This window comes from Anolis carolinensis, chromosome 2 (assembly GCF_035594765.1).
Source record: "Anolis carolinensis isolate JA03-04 chromosome 2, rAnoCar3.1.pri, whole genome shotgun sequence".
Lineage (NCBI taxonomy): Eukaryota > Metazoa > Chordata > Lepidosauria > Squamata > Dactyloidae > Anolis > Anolis carolinensis.
Genome location: NC_085842.1, coordinates 219,413,269 through 219,430,518, shown reverse-complemented (window position 1 = coordinate 219,430,518; position 17,250 = coordinate 219,413,269). Strand labels below are relative to the sequence as shown.

The 17,250-nt window shown below is 43.9% G+C and overlaps 1 protein-coding gene across 3 annotated transcripts in view; it reads right to left on the bottom strand.

The window, feature by feature from the left end:
- Positions 1 to 9,505, bottom strand: part of slc44a1 (solute carrier family 44 member 1) — a 116,229-nt gene extending 106,724 nt beyond the window's left edge. Inside the window, exon 1 of one of the 3 annotated variants that reach the window (XM_062971808.1) lies at positions 8,900 to 9,505. Coding sequence is in view for 2 of the 3 variants with exons in the window: in XM_008115280.3 (XP_008113487.1) it covers positions 8,900 to 8,929 (30 nt within the window). In the remaining variant the exon portion in view is untranslated. The remainder of the gene's footprint in view (positions 1 to 8,899) is intronic. The other 2 variants (XM_008115280.3, XM_008115281.3) reach the window with 2 other exon arrangements.
- Between the last annotated feature and the right edge of the window lie 7,745 nt (positions 9,506 to 17,250).

Here is a 17,250-nt window from a genome sequence, read left to right as displayed (position 1 = left end):
AACTGCCAGTGACCTTTGCTTACTAATGCTGGCTGAAGCGCCAGAGCAATCACAGAAGGGAAGAGAAAAGGAGGAGGCAATTCAGTGAATGCAACTGGGTTTTTTTCCGTGTCAAGTCGTTTCTGGTGTGAGAGAATTGGCTATTTGCAAGGACATTGCCCAGGGGACGTTCGGATGTTTAATGTTTTACCATCCTTATGGGAGGCTTCTCTCATGTCCCCGCATGGGGAGCTGGAGCTGACAGAGGAAACTCACCTGCTCTCCCCATATTTGAAACGCCAACTTGTTGGTCAGCAGTCCTGCTGGGACAATGGTTTAACTCACTGCACCACCAGGGGCTCCAATGCAACGAGTGAAGGAGCAGATTTGTGCCATAGCTAAGGCGAGAACAATAGGAAGAATGTAAGGATGGCAATCCAGCAATACTGTGTTGACTCCATCCGGCCGCTGGGGCAGCTCTGTGCTACACAGTGCAGACACCCACCTGCTGTCAAACTGGCTTGGTGACTGGCACTGTGGATCCCCACTACCTTGATCCAGAATACCCCCACTCCAAATCAGCACTGACATATATGGCCCAGATAGAAGGGCCCCAAGTTACATGACATGCAGTATGATTTCAACCAAGCAAACGAATTCAGAAATGACCAGGGAAAGGTAAAATATGCTGGCACAATGAAGATGGGGGCAATTAAAGGGAAGAAGCCATAGCTGTGTCTGGGGCTATGACGAAGATGATAGAAATGGCGAAGCAGTTCTAACGTGGGCCGACATTAGTAGAATGAGCCTCCTCCATGACAGCAAATTACCACCATCTTTCAATAGCGTGGTTATAACCCTGATCTGATTTTTGTAAAAGAAAGCATAAGCCACCAATGCGTCAAAAGGGTATTAAACCCGATACCTAACACACAACACAGACCAATATGCTGCGTAGCATATGCAGCTGTAAGATCAAAAAGTGTCCCATTCCGCAGAAGATATAACTTCAATAAAGCTAACTGGACAAAGTTTACAGAGACCATGGAAGCTGCTATTTCTGATATAGAACCTTCTATAGAAAATTATGACCTGTTTGTAGAAGCTGTGAAAAGATCCTCAAGGCTCTCAATCCCCAGAGGCTGTCGTACAAGCTACCTACCAGGCCTAAACGAAGAATCGCTAAATCAGCTACAGGAATATCTCAGACTATTTCAAGAGAATCCATACAGTGATGGGACTATAGCAGCAGGTCAAAAACTATCTACAGCCTTAGCTAATGCTAAGAAAGACCGTTGGGTAGAGCTGCTTGAGAACCTTGACATGTCCAAGAGTAGCCGAAAAGCCTGGCAACTGCTGAGACGCCTGGATAGTGACCCTCTGGTCAACCATGGACACGCAAACATGACACCAGACCAGATAGCTCACCAGCTAATTCAGAATGGGAAAACCAACCACAGTAGAATAAAGATGAAAATCAACAGGGTGCCAGAACTTGAAACCCACCAGTTTTCTTCTCCTCTAAACCTGAAAGAACTCAGAGAAGCCATCAAGCGATGTAAGACTGGTAAAGCACCTGGCCTAGATGACCTGATGATGGAGCAAATCAAACACTTGGGCCCCAAAGCTGAAAACTGGCTTTTGAAATTCTACAATCAATGCTTGGCATACAAACAGATTCCCAGAGCATGGAGGAAAACTAAGATCATTGCCATTTTAAAACCTGGTAAAGATGCCTCCAATGCCAGGAACTATCGACCAATCTCCCTCTTATGTCATCTATATAAAGTCTATGAGAGGATGCTATTAAATCGACTAGGACCTGTTATCGAACCCAAGCCTATTCCACAACAAGCAGGTTTCAGACCAGGGAAAAAACTGTATAGGTCAAATTCTTCATCTGACTGAGCATATCGAGGAAGGCTATGAGAAAGGCTGCATTACGGGAACAGTTTTTGTGGACCTTACGGCAGCCTATGACATGGTGCAACATAGAAAAATGCTGCATAAAGTCTACCATATTACCCGGGACTTTGATTTTACAAAAACTGTCCAGACCCTCCTAGAAAACCGCAGCTTCTATGTGGAGTTTCAGGGCCAGAAAAGCAGATGGAGGAGGCAAAAGAATGGTTTACCCCAAGGCAGCGTTCTTGCACCGACCTTATTTAACATCTTCACGAACGACCAGCCACAACCACCACTCACAAAGAGCTTTATATATGCTGATGACCTTGGCCTCACAACACAAGCGAAAGATTTTGAAACAGTTGAAAAGCAACTCACTAATGCCTTGAAAGATCTCTCCAGCTACTACAAAGAGAACCACCTGAAGCCTAACCCTGCCAAGACACAAGTGTGTGCTTTCCATCTACGTAACCGTGAAGCCAACAGGAAACTGAAAGTTACTTGGGAACGCCAATAGCTCGAACACTGTTTCCATCCTAAATATCTTGGTGTCATCTTAGATCGAACACTAACATATAGGAAACACTGCATGAACACCAAGCACACAACATCCTGCAGAAACTGACTGGCAGTACATGGGGTGCAGACCCACAAGTGATAAGAACATCAGCCCTGGCCTTGTCTTTCTCAACTGCTGAGTATGCCTGTCCTGTCTGGCAAAAGTCTGCCCATGCGAAGCAGGTGGACATAGCACTAAATGAAACATGCAGAATAATCACAGGATGCCTTAAACCTACACCTGTTGATAAACTCTACAAGTTAGCTGGCATTGCCCCTCTTGACGTGCGACGGGAAGTTGCTGCTAACTGTGAGAGAAATAAGGTTGAACACTGTGAAAGCCACCCACTGCATGACTATCAGCCTCCTCCCACCAGACTCAAATCAAGGAAGGGCTTCATGAGAACCACCACTCCTCTTGATGTTCCTCCAGCAGCAGCAAGGGTGTCCCTCTGGGCAGCTAAACCTGGCAATTCTAACTGGATGGCCCCCCGTGAGGGTCTTCCTCCTGGGGCAAACCAAGAATGGGCAACTTGGAAGTCCCTGAACAGACTCAGAAGCAGAGTGGGCAGATCTAAAGACAACTTGGCAAGGTGGCACTACCTGGAGGAATCCTCCACCTTGTGTGACTGTGGAGCAGAACAAACAACTCCGCATATGTATGCTTGCCCACAATGTCCTGCCTCATGCACGGAGGAGGAGTTGTTTAAAGCTACGGACAATGTGGTTGCTGTTGCCCGTTTTTGGTCTAAAACTATTTAGTTGCTTGTGATTTCCTTTTTTTTTCATCATTTTAAAATGTATTTGTTATGCAATGCTTTTGACACGAAATAAATAAATAAGGGAAGAGTTCTGTAAACTATTCTCAAACACTATAGATGTCCATGATAATGAGAGGCTGAGAACAGAGAAGTATTACTTCTTCATATTGTGCATAACTAAATTATAAATTCACTGATTTAGAGATTGGCTCTAACCTGAATAGCTTTTAAAAGGGCTTAAGAGAAATTCATAGAGGGCACACTATTCATGACTACTAGTCATGATGGCTATACACTACCTCCAATATCAGAGGTGATCTACCTCTGAATACAGTTGCTAGGGAACAGGAACAGGAGGGTGCTATTGTATTCATTCCTGCCCATCGACTTTCCATAGCCATTTAGTTGGCCAGTGTGGAAACAGAATGATAGCCCTGAGAAGCCTTTTTCAAATGGATACACAGGCTTTTGTCCAGTTAAAAACTGAAGTTTTTTGTGAATATAGCCATTATGAGTTTATGTATTGTATGTATAGAAATTGAAGCTATTTAATTTTTCAAATCTTTATACTGTGTAGTATAAATTGAAATTCTGAATAAGTAAAACTTGTAAGACATTTATATTTTTCCCAAAAGAAACAGTATTTCATCACACATTTTTCTACTGTCTCCAAAAAATTCCATTTTTTCTGCAATGAAAAAAGAAAAAAAAACACCTTGGCGAAAAAAAAGGAGCCCCTCCAGTTTTTTAGATGTTCAAATTTCCAGCCAGAAAAAGAAGGAAAAGGCTAAACACGAATCAGAAGCAAATTAATACAATCATAAGAGAACCTTTCTAAATTCAGTAGTCAGAATACTGTTTCACCATATACCCATATACCCAAACCCCCAACTTTTGGCACATAAAAGAAAATGCTGTCAATATACAGCACATATCAGTTCCATCTATGGCTACTGAAATGTATTGCTACAGTGTCACGTAATATGCTATTCTGCAGCAGGGACAGATGATCCTGTAGAATGGGAAAGATAATGCACAAAACACTGACGAATTGCCTTTTACACACACAAAAGACAGAAAGCAGTCTGAGCACAACTGTAACAAATTAGCCATGTCCATCATTGGACAATGAAAACTTCACATCCATCCTGCAAGAATACAGCAGTCTGACAGGAAACAGTCATCAGCACACAGTTATGGGGTTCAGAAAACGTATCTAAAAATTTAGGGGTTTTCCCCCCATATGTTTAAGCCAACAGAAAAGGTTGCTAGTGCCTCTTTAATAGTTTCTTTCATCAGAATTACTACCAGTAATCATCTCTGCAGTATTAAACACAAAGTGAAACAATGTCTTTGCCCATCACTACTACAATTATGGTTGCAAAATATTTTGAAACGGTCTTAAGAGAATACTGATCCATTTTAAGAGATCTCATGTGTATTACTCTATGGAAACAGAGAACGGTAGAAAATGTTCTAATGTTCAAGAAGAAAGATGTATAGTATAGTAAGTGAAGCATTTTGTCGGATGTGGAGTATTCAGGCTGGCCTTGGGCACATCACTACATCTAAGCTAAGCTACTTCACGGGCTGTTACAAAGATGAAATGGATTAACACTACTCAGACAAGAAGAGTAGAATATGTATGTATGTATGTGTGTGTAGGTAGGCAGGTCGGGATACATCAGAGCTGTGGGTCCGTTTGCTTTTTAACTTTGCACACCTAAAATGACCTAAGACAACATGAGATAGTGTTGGACAACATCTCTGGAGTCCAAGGTGCAAATCCTGGTGACCTTGATAGAGTGACCCTCTCAGTTGCAAATGAAAACTGACTCTGAACAAATTTTAACAAGAATATCCTAAAACAGGTTCATCTTGCAGTCACCGAAAGTTAGAAATTACTTGAAGCCACCAACTACAACAGATCCGATTTTAGTAAAATAAAGCTTCCTGAGTCTGGAGAGCAGATAAACAAATTATAAAGACAACTAGGTGTGGTGGAGTATATCAAAGCACAAGATGTAGAAAGTCAAACAACAGGAATACTAAAGGACTGTATATACTCATATTTAAATCTAGACATTTTAATCAAAAAGCCAACCCAAAAAACCTGGGTTGACTTATCCAAGGGTCAATGTAAATACTGTACCTTAACTCTCCAAAAAGTGAACCATCCTTGCCTAAAAGGAAAGAGCTTAGTCCATCCCAGGTGAACATAAAAGGAGAACCCACCCCCTTGACCAAGAATGGGCAAACTTCAGTCCTCCAGGTGTTTTTATTTATTTATTTCAGAGATTTCTATGCTGCCTTTCTCCAGAGTGGACTCAAGGCGGCTCCCAACATCCCAACAAGTGCATAGAACATAAAACCATAGCTAAAAATAGATAATCCGTATTATAAACAATAAAACTTTATAACCGTATAAAATGCCCCATCTGACCGGAAAACGCTTGGCTTCAATTAAAAGCTGCTTTAAAAAGGAAGGTCTTCACACCTTTCCTAAATGACATCAGTGTGGGATTCGATCTAACTTCCTCCAGCAGCAAATTCCATACCCTTGTGCTTTCTCTGGTGGTTTTTAAATGCATGTTGGTCCTGGACTGTATGGAGAGCAGTTTGCTTACTAGACTTTAAAGGTCTGCCCAGACGGTAACCGAGGACATAGTGTCTCAAGTAACATGAATAGTGTGCAGGGCTTTATAGGTTAAAACCAGCACCTTGGATTGGGACCAGAAACAAATCGGAAGCCAATGGAGCTGTTTCAACAAGGGGGTGGTGCGTTCCCTGGAGTCAGCTCTGGTAAGTAATCTGGCCACTGTTCTCTGGATAAATTGGCGTTTCCTGACACTTTTCAAGGGCAGTCCTACTTAGACCGCATTACAGTAGTCCAAATGGGATGTAACCAGTGCGTGTACCACTATGACCAATTCAGATTTCTCCAGGAACTGGCTCAGTCGGCGCACAAGTTTTAATTGTGCAAAGGCAGTCCTAGTCACTGCCGTCACCTAGGCTTCCAGATTTAAGGCAGAGTACAGAACTACCCCCAAACTGGGATTTCGGGGGGAGTGTAACCCCGTCCAGCTCAAGTTGCAACCCTTTTCCCAGATCAACCTTATGTGAAACCAGCAGTTCCTCCGTTTTATCTGGATGAAGCTTCAATTTGTTTACCCTCATCCAGTCAATTACTGACCTCAGGCTCAGGAGCGGAATGGCTTCCTTGGCATCAGATGGAAGGGAGGAGTAGTTTTGAAGTTCAACTCCCAGAAATCCCAGCTAGCTTACTGGCTGTTAGGAATTGTGGAAGTTGAAGTTGAAAACACCTGGAGGGCCAAAGTTTGCCCATGCCTACCCTTGACTCTTTCCATTGTGGAGCCACTGCTGCCCTTTTGCATGCCTAGTGGGGGAATGGGAATACCTGCAGTGGCTCTTCCTTTCAAATGAGCACCAAGAGAGCAAAGAACCTGCTCCCTTGATTATAAATGTGAGTTATGAGTTGTTAACTATGGGGAAAAGAATGTTGCAACTGGCCAGCTTGATTAGTATTAAATACCCTTGCAGCTTCAAAATGTGCCTGCTTCCACCTGGGGAGAATCCTTTGTTGGGAGGTGTTAGCTGGCCTTGATTGTTTCCTGCCCGGAATTCCCGTTTGAAGAGTGTTACTCTTTACGTATTTGCTGTCCGAATTTTAGAATTTTTAAGTAATGGTTTTAGAGTTTTTAAATATACTCAGGAAACAGGGGAATTCTAGACAGGAAACAATCAAGGCCAGCTAACACCTCCCAGCAAAGGATTCCCCCAGGCAGGAAGCAGCCAGGCTTTGAACCTGCAAGGCTATTCAACACTAATCACGCTGGCCATTGTAATTGCAACATTCACACTTGCCTTAAACAGACAAAGAGTTTTTTCTCCCACCCTGGACATTTCACAGATACATAAACTCCACTTGCCTAGTTTCCAACACCTCCCAACCTCTGAGGATGCCTGTCATAGATGTGGGCGAAATGTCAGCAGAGAATGCTTCTGGAACATGGCCATACAATCCAGAAAACTTACAGTAACCAAATGATTCATATAATCATAGAGTTGGAAGAGACCTTGTAGGCCATGCAGTCCAACACCCTGCCAAGAATCAGGAAATTCGCATTCAAAGCTCCCCTGACAAATGGTCATCCAGCCTCTGCTTTAAAGCTTCCAAAGAAAAAGCCTCCACCACACTCCGGTGCAGAGAGTTCCACTGCTGAACAGCTCTCACAGTTAGGGAGTTCTTCCTAACGTTCAGGTGGAATCTCCTTTCATATAATTTGAAGCCGTTGTTCCACATCCTAGGGCTTCATCACACTAGAGTTTAGATCCAGTTTAAATACATTTTAATCCACTTTAGGGATGGGGCTTTAAACAGCTCAGCCAGAAAGGTCCTGGGCCTCACCAAACTACAAACCCCAGAATTCTGCAGGAGGTGGAAACCCTGATTTAAAGTGGATAATTGCTCAAGTGTGGTGATGCCTCTAGTCTCCAGGGCAGCAGAAAACAAGTTTGCTCCCTCCTCCCTATGACACCCCCTCACGTATTTATACATGGCCCTCATCATGTCTCCTCTCAGGCTTCTCTTCTGCAGGCTAAACATGCCCAGGTCTTTAAGCCACTCCTCATAGAGCTTGTTCTCTAGACCCGTGATCATTTTAGTCGCCCTCCTCTGGACACATTCCAGCTATGAAAGCTTTCAAGCAGAGCTTGGCTGGACATCTGCCGGGGGTGCTTTGATTGTGCTGTTCCTGCATGACAGAAAGGGGGGTTGGACAGGATGGCCCTTGTGGGGTCTCTTCCAACTCTGAACCAATTAAATAAAGCCCACTCAAGCGAGAAGTGCAGAGGACTGGGGACAATGCTGAAATTGAATACCGAGGAGGGACTAGTTGTGCCCCTTTGCCTTCCTTGACAAGAGAGTGCACCTATTTCTGTGCACTTGGGATGCCACCGCAGCAGCAGATATACATCCATAACCCGAGCGGGAGGCTGGCTGGGGATTGGCGGAGGAGGCCCGTGGCAACCAGGGAGCCAGCTCACAGCGCGTGGGTGGGATGAGGAGGAGGAAGGAAAGGAGGATGGGGTCTGGGGTTTGGGCCCGACCCTCAACATGGATCCTATGGGCTCTTCCACACAGCCATATAACCCAGAATATCAAGGCAGAAAATCCCACAATATCTGCTTTGAACTGGAATATATGGCAGTTTGGACTCAGATAACCCGGTTCAAAGCAGATATTGTGGGATTTCCTGCCTTGATATTCTGGGGGCCCTTCCACACAGCCATATAACCCCAGAATATCAAGGCAGAAAATCCCACAATATCTGCTTTGAACTGGATTACCTGAGTCCACACTGTCATATATTCCAGTTCAAATCAGATATTGTGGGATTTCTGGGTTATATGGCTGTGTGGAAGGGCCCTATAAGTCGGGTTGCATAAGTTCTGGCTCGTGAGCCTCCAGGAAGAAGCAAGAGGAATATTCTAAAAATATGCCCTTCTGATGTTATGAAAATAGGGGTGCATTGGCGCCAGAAGACAGTAAGAAGATGGGACAGTAACATATACAGGGCTTTCCCCCCCCCCCCTCCTTTATTATTATTATTCTCTCCTCCTCCTCGCCCCCCCCCCCCTTCTATGATGGTTGTTGTTGTGCTTCTGGTTCTCACCTGCGAGGCGGCGCTCCCGCAGCAGCCCATGGCGGGCTCGGAGGGGCTGGCTCTCTGCCGCGGGCTCCAGGCATCCAAGCGCCGCCGCCAGGCCCCGCTCGCCCGCCCGGCCCCAGGGCGGCGGCGGCGGGAGGCTGAGGAGGAAGGGAAGGACGGCAGGGAAGGAAGGAAAGGAGGAAGTAGCGAAGGAAAGAAGGAAGGAAGGGGGCTGCTGTCGAGAGTATCCCCTGCCCAGTCAGTCAGTCAGTCAGCCAGCCTTTCTCTCCCACACGCGCGCGCGCTCGCTCTCCCTCTGTCTCTCGCGCCCGCAGAAGCTGTGGACTGACTGACTGCTGAGGCGGCGTCCGCTCCTCCCGCCTCCTAACGGCAGCGTCGCGCGGCGCCCCTGAGGGGCGGGGCTTGGCGCGAGGAGGAGGAGGAGGGAAGAGTGGAGGAACACAACGGCTTACTGTAAATCCAAACCACAGCCTGACCCAGAAAACCAAACTCGGAAGGAACCCTCCCCTCCCGGGATGCCAAAGCGAGCCGAGCCCAGTTGCCGGGAGCACCCTGTACGGACGCACGCGGCTCCTTTCCCCCACCACCCCGTTGGAAATCACTGCGGATGCGTTGAGTACTGGCGCGCGCCGCAATGGAACGCTGGCACAGAGGCCCCTGTGGGGCGCTGTCCGGCACGTTGAACAGGCCCGGCTCGCTTCCGGTTTCTCTCGCGCGTCTTCTTGCCAGGTTGAGCATGGATGCCTTATCCGAAATGCGGAAGGCTTGGGGGCAAGAAGTGACTTGGGGCTCTTCCACACAGCTGAATAAAATCCCACATTATCTGCTTTAAATAAAACCCCACATTATCCGTGAATCAAAGCCCACATTTTCTGCGTTGAACTGGAATATATGGCAATGTGGACTCAGATAAGCTAATTCAGCCTTCATATTCTGGATTATATAGCTGTGTGGAAGGGCCCTCACATATCATGGCAGAAAATAATAACTTTATTTTTGTATCCCGCCCCATTTCCCGGAGGGACTTGGGGCGGCTCACATGGGGACGAAGCCTCATAAAATACAGTATCAATAAATTTAAAACAAGAACACATAAAACAAGCATGTAAAATAAGCATAGAAACAAACATAAGTAATCAAACGTTACTTCTTAGCACTTTAATCCCTTCCTACCTTACTTTATCCCATATTATCCCAGTTGACTCTCTGACACTTGTTTATGCACTTCATTAAAGCTTTGGATATTGTGTTTTATATGCCCGACCCCTTTTATCTCCAGTGGCTGATGCTGTATTATTACTCATTTGATATGATTTTATATGTTTTATTGTATTTTTAAAATGTTTAAATTGTTTATTTTATTTGATTTATGTTATTACTGTTTTTGTTTTGATATTCGTTGTAATTGCCTTATTTTGTTTTGTTTTGGGCATCGCCCATGTTAGCAGCCCCGAGTCCCTTCAGGGAGATGGTGGCGGGATACAAAAATAAAGTATTATTATTATTATTATTATTATTATTATTAATGAACAGTAGAAAAGCACTGTTAGAGAATTTGATGGGGTCAGGCAATAAAATATATAATCTATATATATAAAAGAGTGATGGCATCACGGCAATTCACAAAACAACAAAAGTACAGGCCCCCCAACCTCAAAATTTGACAACACAACCCATCATCCACGCCTCAAGGTTGATACAACAAAAAGAAAAGAAAAATAAAGTCCTAATTAGAGGGAGAGCAATAATTTTTTTTTATCCAATTGCTGCCAGCTTAGAGGGCTAATCTCTGCCCACTTGGTTGCCTAGCAACCAAGGGACAGCCAGATTTCAGTTAGGGGACAGGCAGATTTAGGCCTCACTTAGACTTCTTCCACAGATTATCTAATTTGCACTGGATTATATGGCAGTGTAGACTCAAGGCCCTTCTACACAGCTATATAACCCATTTATAATCTTATATTATCTGCTTTGCACTGGATTATCTTGACTCCACACTACCATATAATCCACTTCAGTGTGCATTTTATACAGCTGTGAAGGCGGGAAGGTAACACCGCTCCATGCAGTCATCCCACATGACCTTGGAGGAGTCTACGGACAACGCCGGCTCTTCGGCTTAGAAATGGAGATGAGCACCAACCCCCAGAGTCAGACATGACTGGACTTAATGTCTGGGGAAAACCTTTACCCTTGACCTTAACTACCACCAATTCCTCAATACTTTATTTCCCATACCACCAGACTTCGCCACAGCAACGCGTGGCCGGGCACAGCTAGTCTATATATATAAAAGGGTAATGAAATTTCGGCCTAGGACAAAACAACAAAACTACACATCCCAGAAACACTAAACTTGGCAGCACAACCCCTCATCCATGCCTCTACGTTCATACAACAAAAAGCTCCAGCTACTCCAGAAAACGGCCAGGCTTTGAGACTACAAGGTTATTCACTGCTATTCCACCTGGCCAACATAGGATTCCCATAAGCCACAGCAACGCGTGGCCAGGCAAAGCTAGTATATATATATATATATATATATATATATATAGGAAAAGGTAAAGGTTTCCCCTGATGTTAAGTTCAGTCATGTCCGACTCTGGGGGTTGGTGCTCATCTCCATTTCTAAGCCGAAGAGCCAGCGTTGTCCATAGACACCTCCAAGGTCATGTGGCCGGCATGACTGCATGGAGTGCCGTTACCTTTCCACTGGAGTGGTACCTATTGATCAACTCACATTTGCATGTTTTCAAACTGCTAAGTTGGCAGCTGGAGCTAACAGCGGGCGCTCACGCCACTTCCTGGATTCGAACCTGCAACCTTTCAGTCTGCAAGTTCAGCAGCTCAGCGCTTTTAACACACTGCGCCACCGGCGGCTCAAATAATATATATATGTGCAATCATTTCAATCTCTGGAGCTGAAAATCCCACAATATCTGCTTTGAACTGGAATATATGGTAGTGTGGGCTCGTTACCCCAGTTTAAATTAGATACTGGATTTTCTCCCTTGATATTCTGGGTTATATGGCTGTGTGGAAGGACCCTAAGTCCACACTGCCATGTATTCCCATTCAAAGCAGCAAATGGGATTTTATTCAGCTGTGTGAAAGGGGTCTTGGATTTCGGATTTGGAAGCTCTGGCTTCTTCCACACTACCCCTATGAGCCCTTCCACACAGCCCTATATCCCAGAATATCAGTTTTGTTGACTATTCTAAAGCCTTTGTGTGGTCACGAAGAGTCGGAAGCGACTAAACGAATGAACAACAACAAGGCAGCAAGTCCCTCATTATCGACTCAGATAACCCAGTTCAAAGCAGATATTGTGAGATTTTCTGCCTTGATATTTTGGGTTATATGGCTGTGTGGAAGGGCCTAGGGATATAGGGCCCTTCCATACAGCCCACTGGCCACCCTAAGTGTCGCACTCTGTCTCCCATATCATGGAAGTTTCTGACCGTGAAATGGGTCCTATCTGTCTGCCGTCATATGCAGTGGAGTCCACCAGGGTGGTGGAGTAACGGGAATGGGGAGAGAATCTCACCTCCTGCCTTTTCAAGGCACTCCATCGTCAATGGTGATGGGGTGCCTTGGAAAGGCAGGAGATTCCCCATCATCAATGGTGAACAGATATGAGGGCAGGGGAAAGAGGAACTATTCCCAGAAGTCGTGAAATGGAAATTGGACCTTGGCTAATGCAGGGGAAGCCTGCATTAAGGAAACCTAAAAAAAAAGGTAAAGGTTTCCCCTGATGTTAAGTCCAATTGTATCTGACTCTGGGGGTTGGTGCTCATCTCCATTTCTAAGCCAAAGAGCCAGTGTTGTCCGTAGACACCTCCAAGGTCATGTGGCTGGCATAACTGCATGGGATGCCATTACCTTCCTTGCTGGAGCGGTACCTATTGATCTATTCACATTTGCATGTTTTCGAACTGCTAGGTTGGCAGAAGCTGGAGCTAACAGCGGCCGCTCACTCCGCTCCCAGAATTTGAACCTCGGATCTTTCGGTCTGCAAGTTCAGCAGCTCAGCACTTTAACACACTGAGCCACCAAGCCTTGCATTAAACACAGATTAGCCCCATGCTGTGTCTGTCCACCACAGGGCTGATCCACCTCTATACTGACCCAAGTAATCAGTGTAGATGGGGCCTTTGCTACACGTCAAATAGAACACAGCACATTATATGTAGCTATGCAGCTCTTGGTGGTTTGTTTGGGATGCAGATCAATTCCAAAATGATTACTGCAAAGCAGATAAATTCCTGTTCTTATTTCACTGTTCAGAGTAGCAAAGTTAAATCAAATATTATTTATATTTACATATCTATGTGTCATCGGTGAGTGTAGCACTTTACAAAATGTCAGGTCCTCTATGGGAGTTCCTAGTTAAAATTCAAGGCAAGGAATGCAAGAGGTAAGAGAGGGAATGAAAGCAGGAGTAAATGGGAGTGATGTGTATTTTTTTTCCTATTGTGTATAGTTAAAAAGCCAGCATGGTACAGTGGTGTGAATGTTGGATTAGTACTCTGGGAAATCCAGATTTCAAATCTCTGGTCATCTATTGGGTGGCACAGTTCTTCAGCCTTTGGGGAAGGCAATAGCAGATTGCCTCTGAATAAATGTTATCAAGATATCTGACAGAAGGCATATAGCAACAATAATAACAAAGTGACAAAGGACTCTTGCCACACACCCTGGACTCTCCACAGATATATTTTTTTTTTTCTTTCCTTGCCTAGTTTATCCATGCCTCACAGCCTCTGAGGATGCCTGCCATAGATGTGGGCAAAACGTCAGGAGAGAATACTTCCGGAACATGGCCAGACAGCCCGAAAGACATACAACAACCCTGTGATCCCGGCCATGAAAGCCTTCGACAACACAATAATAATTATATTAATGTGGTGGTGTAAAAACTAGTATGGGGGCTGCAGTCCAGATATTATTGGACTACAACTCCGAACAGCCACAAACAGTGGCATGAAGTTGCAGTTTAACAACATCTGGAGAGACATATGATTCCCACCTCAGTGCTAAATAATAGAGAAATAGAAAATACGTGTTTTTATGGGAAGGCAGCATCATGGAGATAGTCTGCAAAGCAATTCCCAGCCTGAGGCACAACAAAGGCTGAGTTTCGGAAGCAGGAAGTACTACAGTCCTATACATTTTTTTCATATCAAGAGTGACTTGAGAAACTGCAAATCGCTTCTGGTGTGAGAGAATTGGCCGTTTGCAAGGACACCTGGATGTTTTTGATGTTTTTATCATCCTTGTGGGAGGCTTCTCTCATATCCCGGCATGGAACTGGAGCTGATAAAGGGAGCTCATCTGCGCTCTCCCCGGGGATGGATTCGAACCGGCAATCTTAGGTCAGCAACCCAACCTTCAAATCATCAGTCCTGCCGGCACAAGAGTTGAACCCACTGCACCATTGGGGGCTCCAGTCCTGTACATAAAATCATAGGAATAAGCCTCGTTTTATTCAATTAGACTTTCTTCTGAGAAAACATATGATACATAAAATGTGTTATGAAAGATAAAACACTCATAGACTTGCTCCTAAGCAGGGACTGTAGGACTCAATGCGAATAACTGCAGGCTTTGAAGGTAGAAAGTCTTGTCCATTTTAGTTTTACATCTTTCTTCCTCCCCAAACTCCCATCTTTCCAGTTCCCAACTGTCCCTCTCACAATCACGCTTACCAACTTTCAGAAGAACCCACCCAGATTTCTAGTTCTGTGTATTCCAAAACCCTTCCTAGGAATCTATTCATTCTATTCAACAAAACATTCATAAGCCAAAAAAAGGGGCCTTGTGTAGTACATTAACATTACGTGGAGTCACAAATGCATCCATACATGTGCACCTGCAAAGAAAACTAGGCAAATCCTCCTGAATTAAACTTAGGCCCTTTCCACACCACTGAATAAAATCCAACATTATCTGTTTTGAAGTGGAATATCTGGCAGTATGGACTCAAATAACCTAGTTCAAAGCAGATAATGTGGGATTTTCTGCCTTGATATTCTGAGTTATATGGATGCGTGGAAGGGCCCTGGTTTATCTGAGTCCACACTACCATATAATCCAGTTCAATGTGAATTTTATACAGCTGTTTGGAAGGGGCGTGAAATAGAATTGCATGCTACTTTCCCTATCAGTTCTTTATTCTCTCAGATCTCCTTTTATGATTCCCCTTTTATGTGTTTGGGTGTTGATCGAATTCCATGGTTTTCTTTCCCCTCATTCCCTCCAGCTAACATCCTTATGTGCCGGGAAACACCTTGAATCCCTACATCAGGAGGAAAGCAGAATGAAAATAAAGTAAATAAATACTGGGTCACTCATAATTGAGAGCCCCTAGTGGCGCAGTGTGTTAAAGCGCTGAGCTGCTGAACTTGCAGACCGAAAGGTCGTAGGTTTGAATCCAGGGAGCGGAGTGAGCACCCGCTGTTAGCTCCAGCTTCTGCCAACCTAGCAGTTCGAAAACATGCAAATGTGATTAGATCAATAGGTACTGCTCTGGCGGGAAGGTAACGGCGCTCCATGCAGCCATGCCGGCCACATGACCTGGGAGGTGTCTATGGACAACGCCGGCTCTTCAACTTAGAAATGGAGATGAGCACCAACACCCAGAGTCGGACACGACTGGACTTAATGCCAGGGGAAATCTTTACCTTTACATGATTGAGAAGGCACTCCAAAAAGGCTACCACCCAATAACCATGCTCCTACTGGGTTTTTTAATCTAATGATTCTATCTTTATATTGCTGCTACAGTCCCCCCACCTATGAAGTTGACTGAATTTTATTGGTGTTTGTTTGATACTATTACTGTTGTTTTAACTTTTATTTTATTACCTTATTACGTTTTAACCTGTGTATATTATCTTAATTGTATCTGTGTTGTTACTTCTGTAACATTGTGAGCTGCCCCGAGTCCCCGCGGGGAGATGATGGCGGGGTATAAATAAAGTTTTATTATTATTATTACTGATTTTTCCCAATTCCAAGACTGCTGATGCTGGGCAGGAAACAGGGGGAAAATCTTTACCTTCCCTTTTTTATATGCACTGCAAATGCTCTTGCTCCTGTCACTCAAAAACACATGATTTTCCAAAGAGAGGGAGGAAGGTGTTTCGAGAAGGTGTGTGTATCAGAAGTGTAATTTAGGAATCCACATATGTCTTGCATTTCTTGAAAGGCAGGCAGGGAGATGAGTTATTTTTGAAACATTGTTCACACAAAAATAACAAAGATTTCCATTTTTCCATTAATATTTTGACTTATTTTCAAGATGAGCCATCATAAGCCCATGCATATATGTGCACAGAGAGAGACACAGTTTATGCTATTCTATATTATTTTGTTTTCAAGGTGTTGGAGGAGCCGTTTTTGTTCTCATTTTCCATGTTGCTATGGGTTATGCTCTTTACGTTCTCTCATTTTCTGGCCAGAGGGCTTGACCTTTTGTCATTAAAAAGCAAATCAGCATAGATGCATACACATTTTCTGGAACAGAACTGTTCCACCACTGATGTTTCTTTTCCACTACCTCCCAGTAATATAAATCATTTAACCATACAAGACACTATACTAGCTTCTGTTCAAAGCAGTTCCACCAAGCTAATTATATTAGTCAGTGATGCCACAATGTTTGAAAATCCCAAATTCCACACGTATGCAATGCTTTTATTAGGATCAATGACAACTTTCAATCAGGTTAGGTGGTACACACAGCAGGAGAAGAAGCAAAACATCAAAAAATTAAGCCAGATGTTGTTTCCAGGAGGTCTGCATTTTAAACCTGGTTTCTCAAGATGGAGATTGTAAATGGAAAGAATTAAGATGCTTCCAGATGGAGAGCTCATAACACTAGCAATCAGAAGGCAATGTGCAGCTGTTCTATCTTTTCTTCTTTAATGGATTTTCTGTGTTAAGGGGAAAAAAACCCTATGGAAATAATGGGAAAACACAGGAGGTTTACAAATAGAAGAGGGTGATGTCTGTAAATCATCACCACCACCACATTTCAGTGAATGAGGCAGGGAAATGATCGGATAAAAAAGCAACATATTTAGTCATTGTTAGTGCATTTATTCCAAGAGCTCCGAATTAATGAGGTCCAAATAACAAAGTAACCAGCAGTTAATTACTTTTATTACCAATGAGAATGAAGTTACATTTCAGTAGTAATGCAATGAGAGGGAATGAAGTTAATTTTAATGGTGTGTTGAGTAATTGTTTCCATTTTACAATTATTTTAAAGGACATTTTATAGTCATTCTAACAGGAATTTTTAAAGATTTGTGCCATTGTCTTATAATCCCATTTTTAAAAAAATTAAG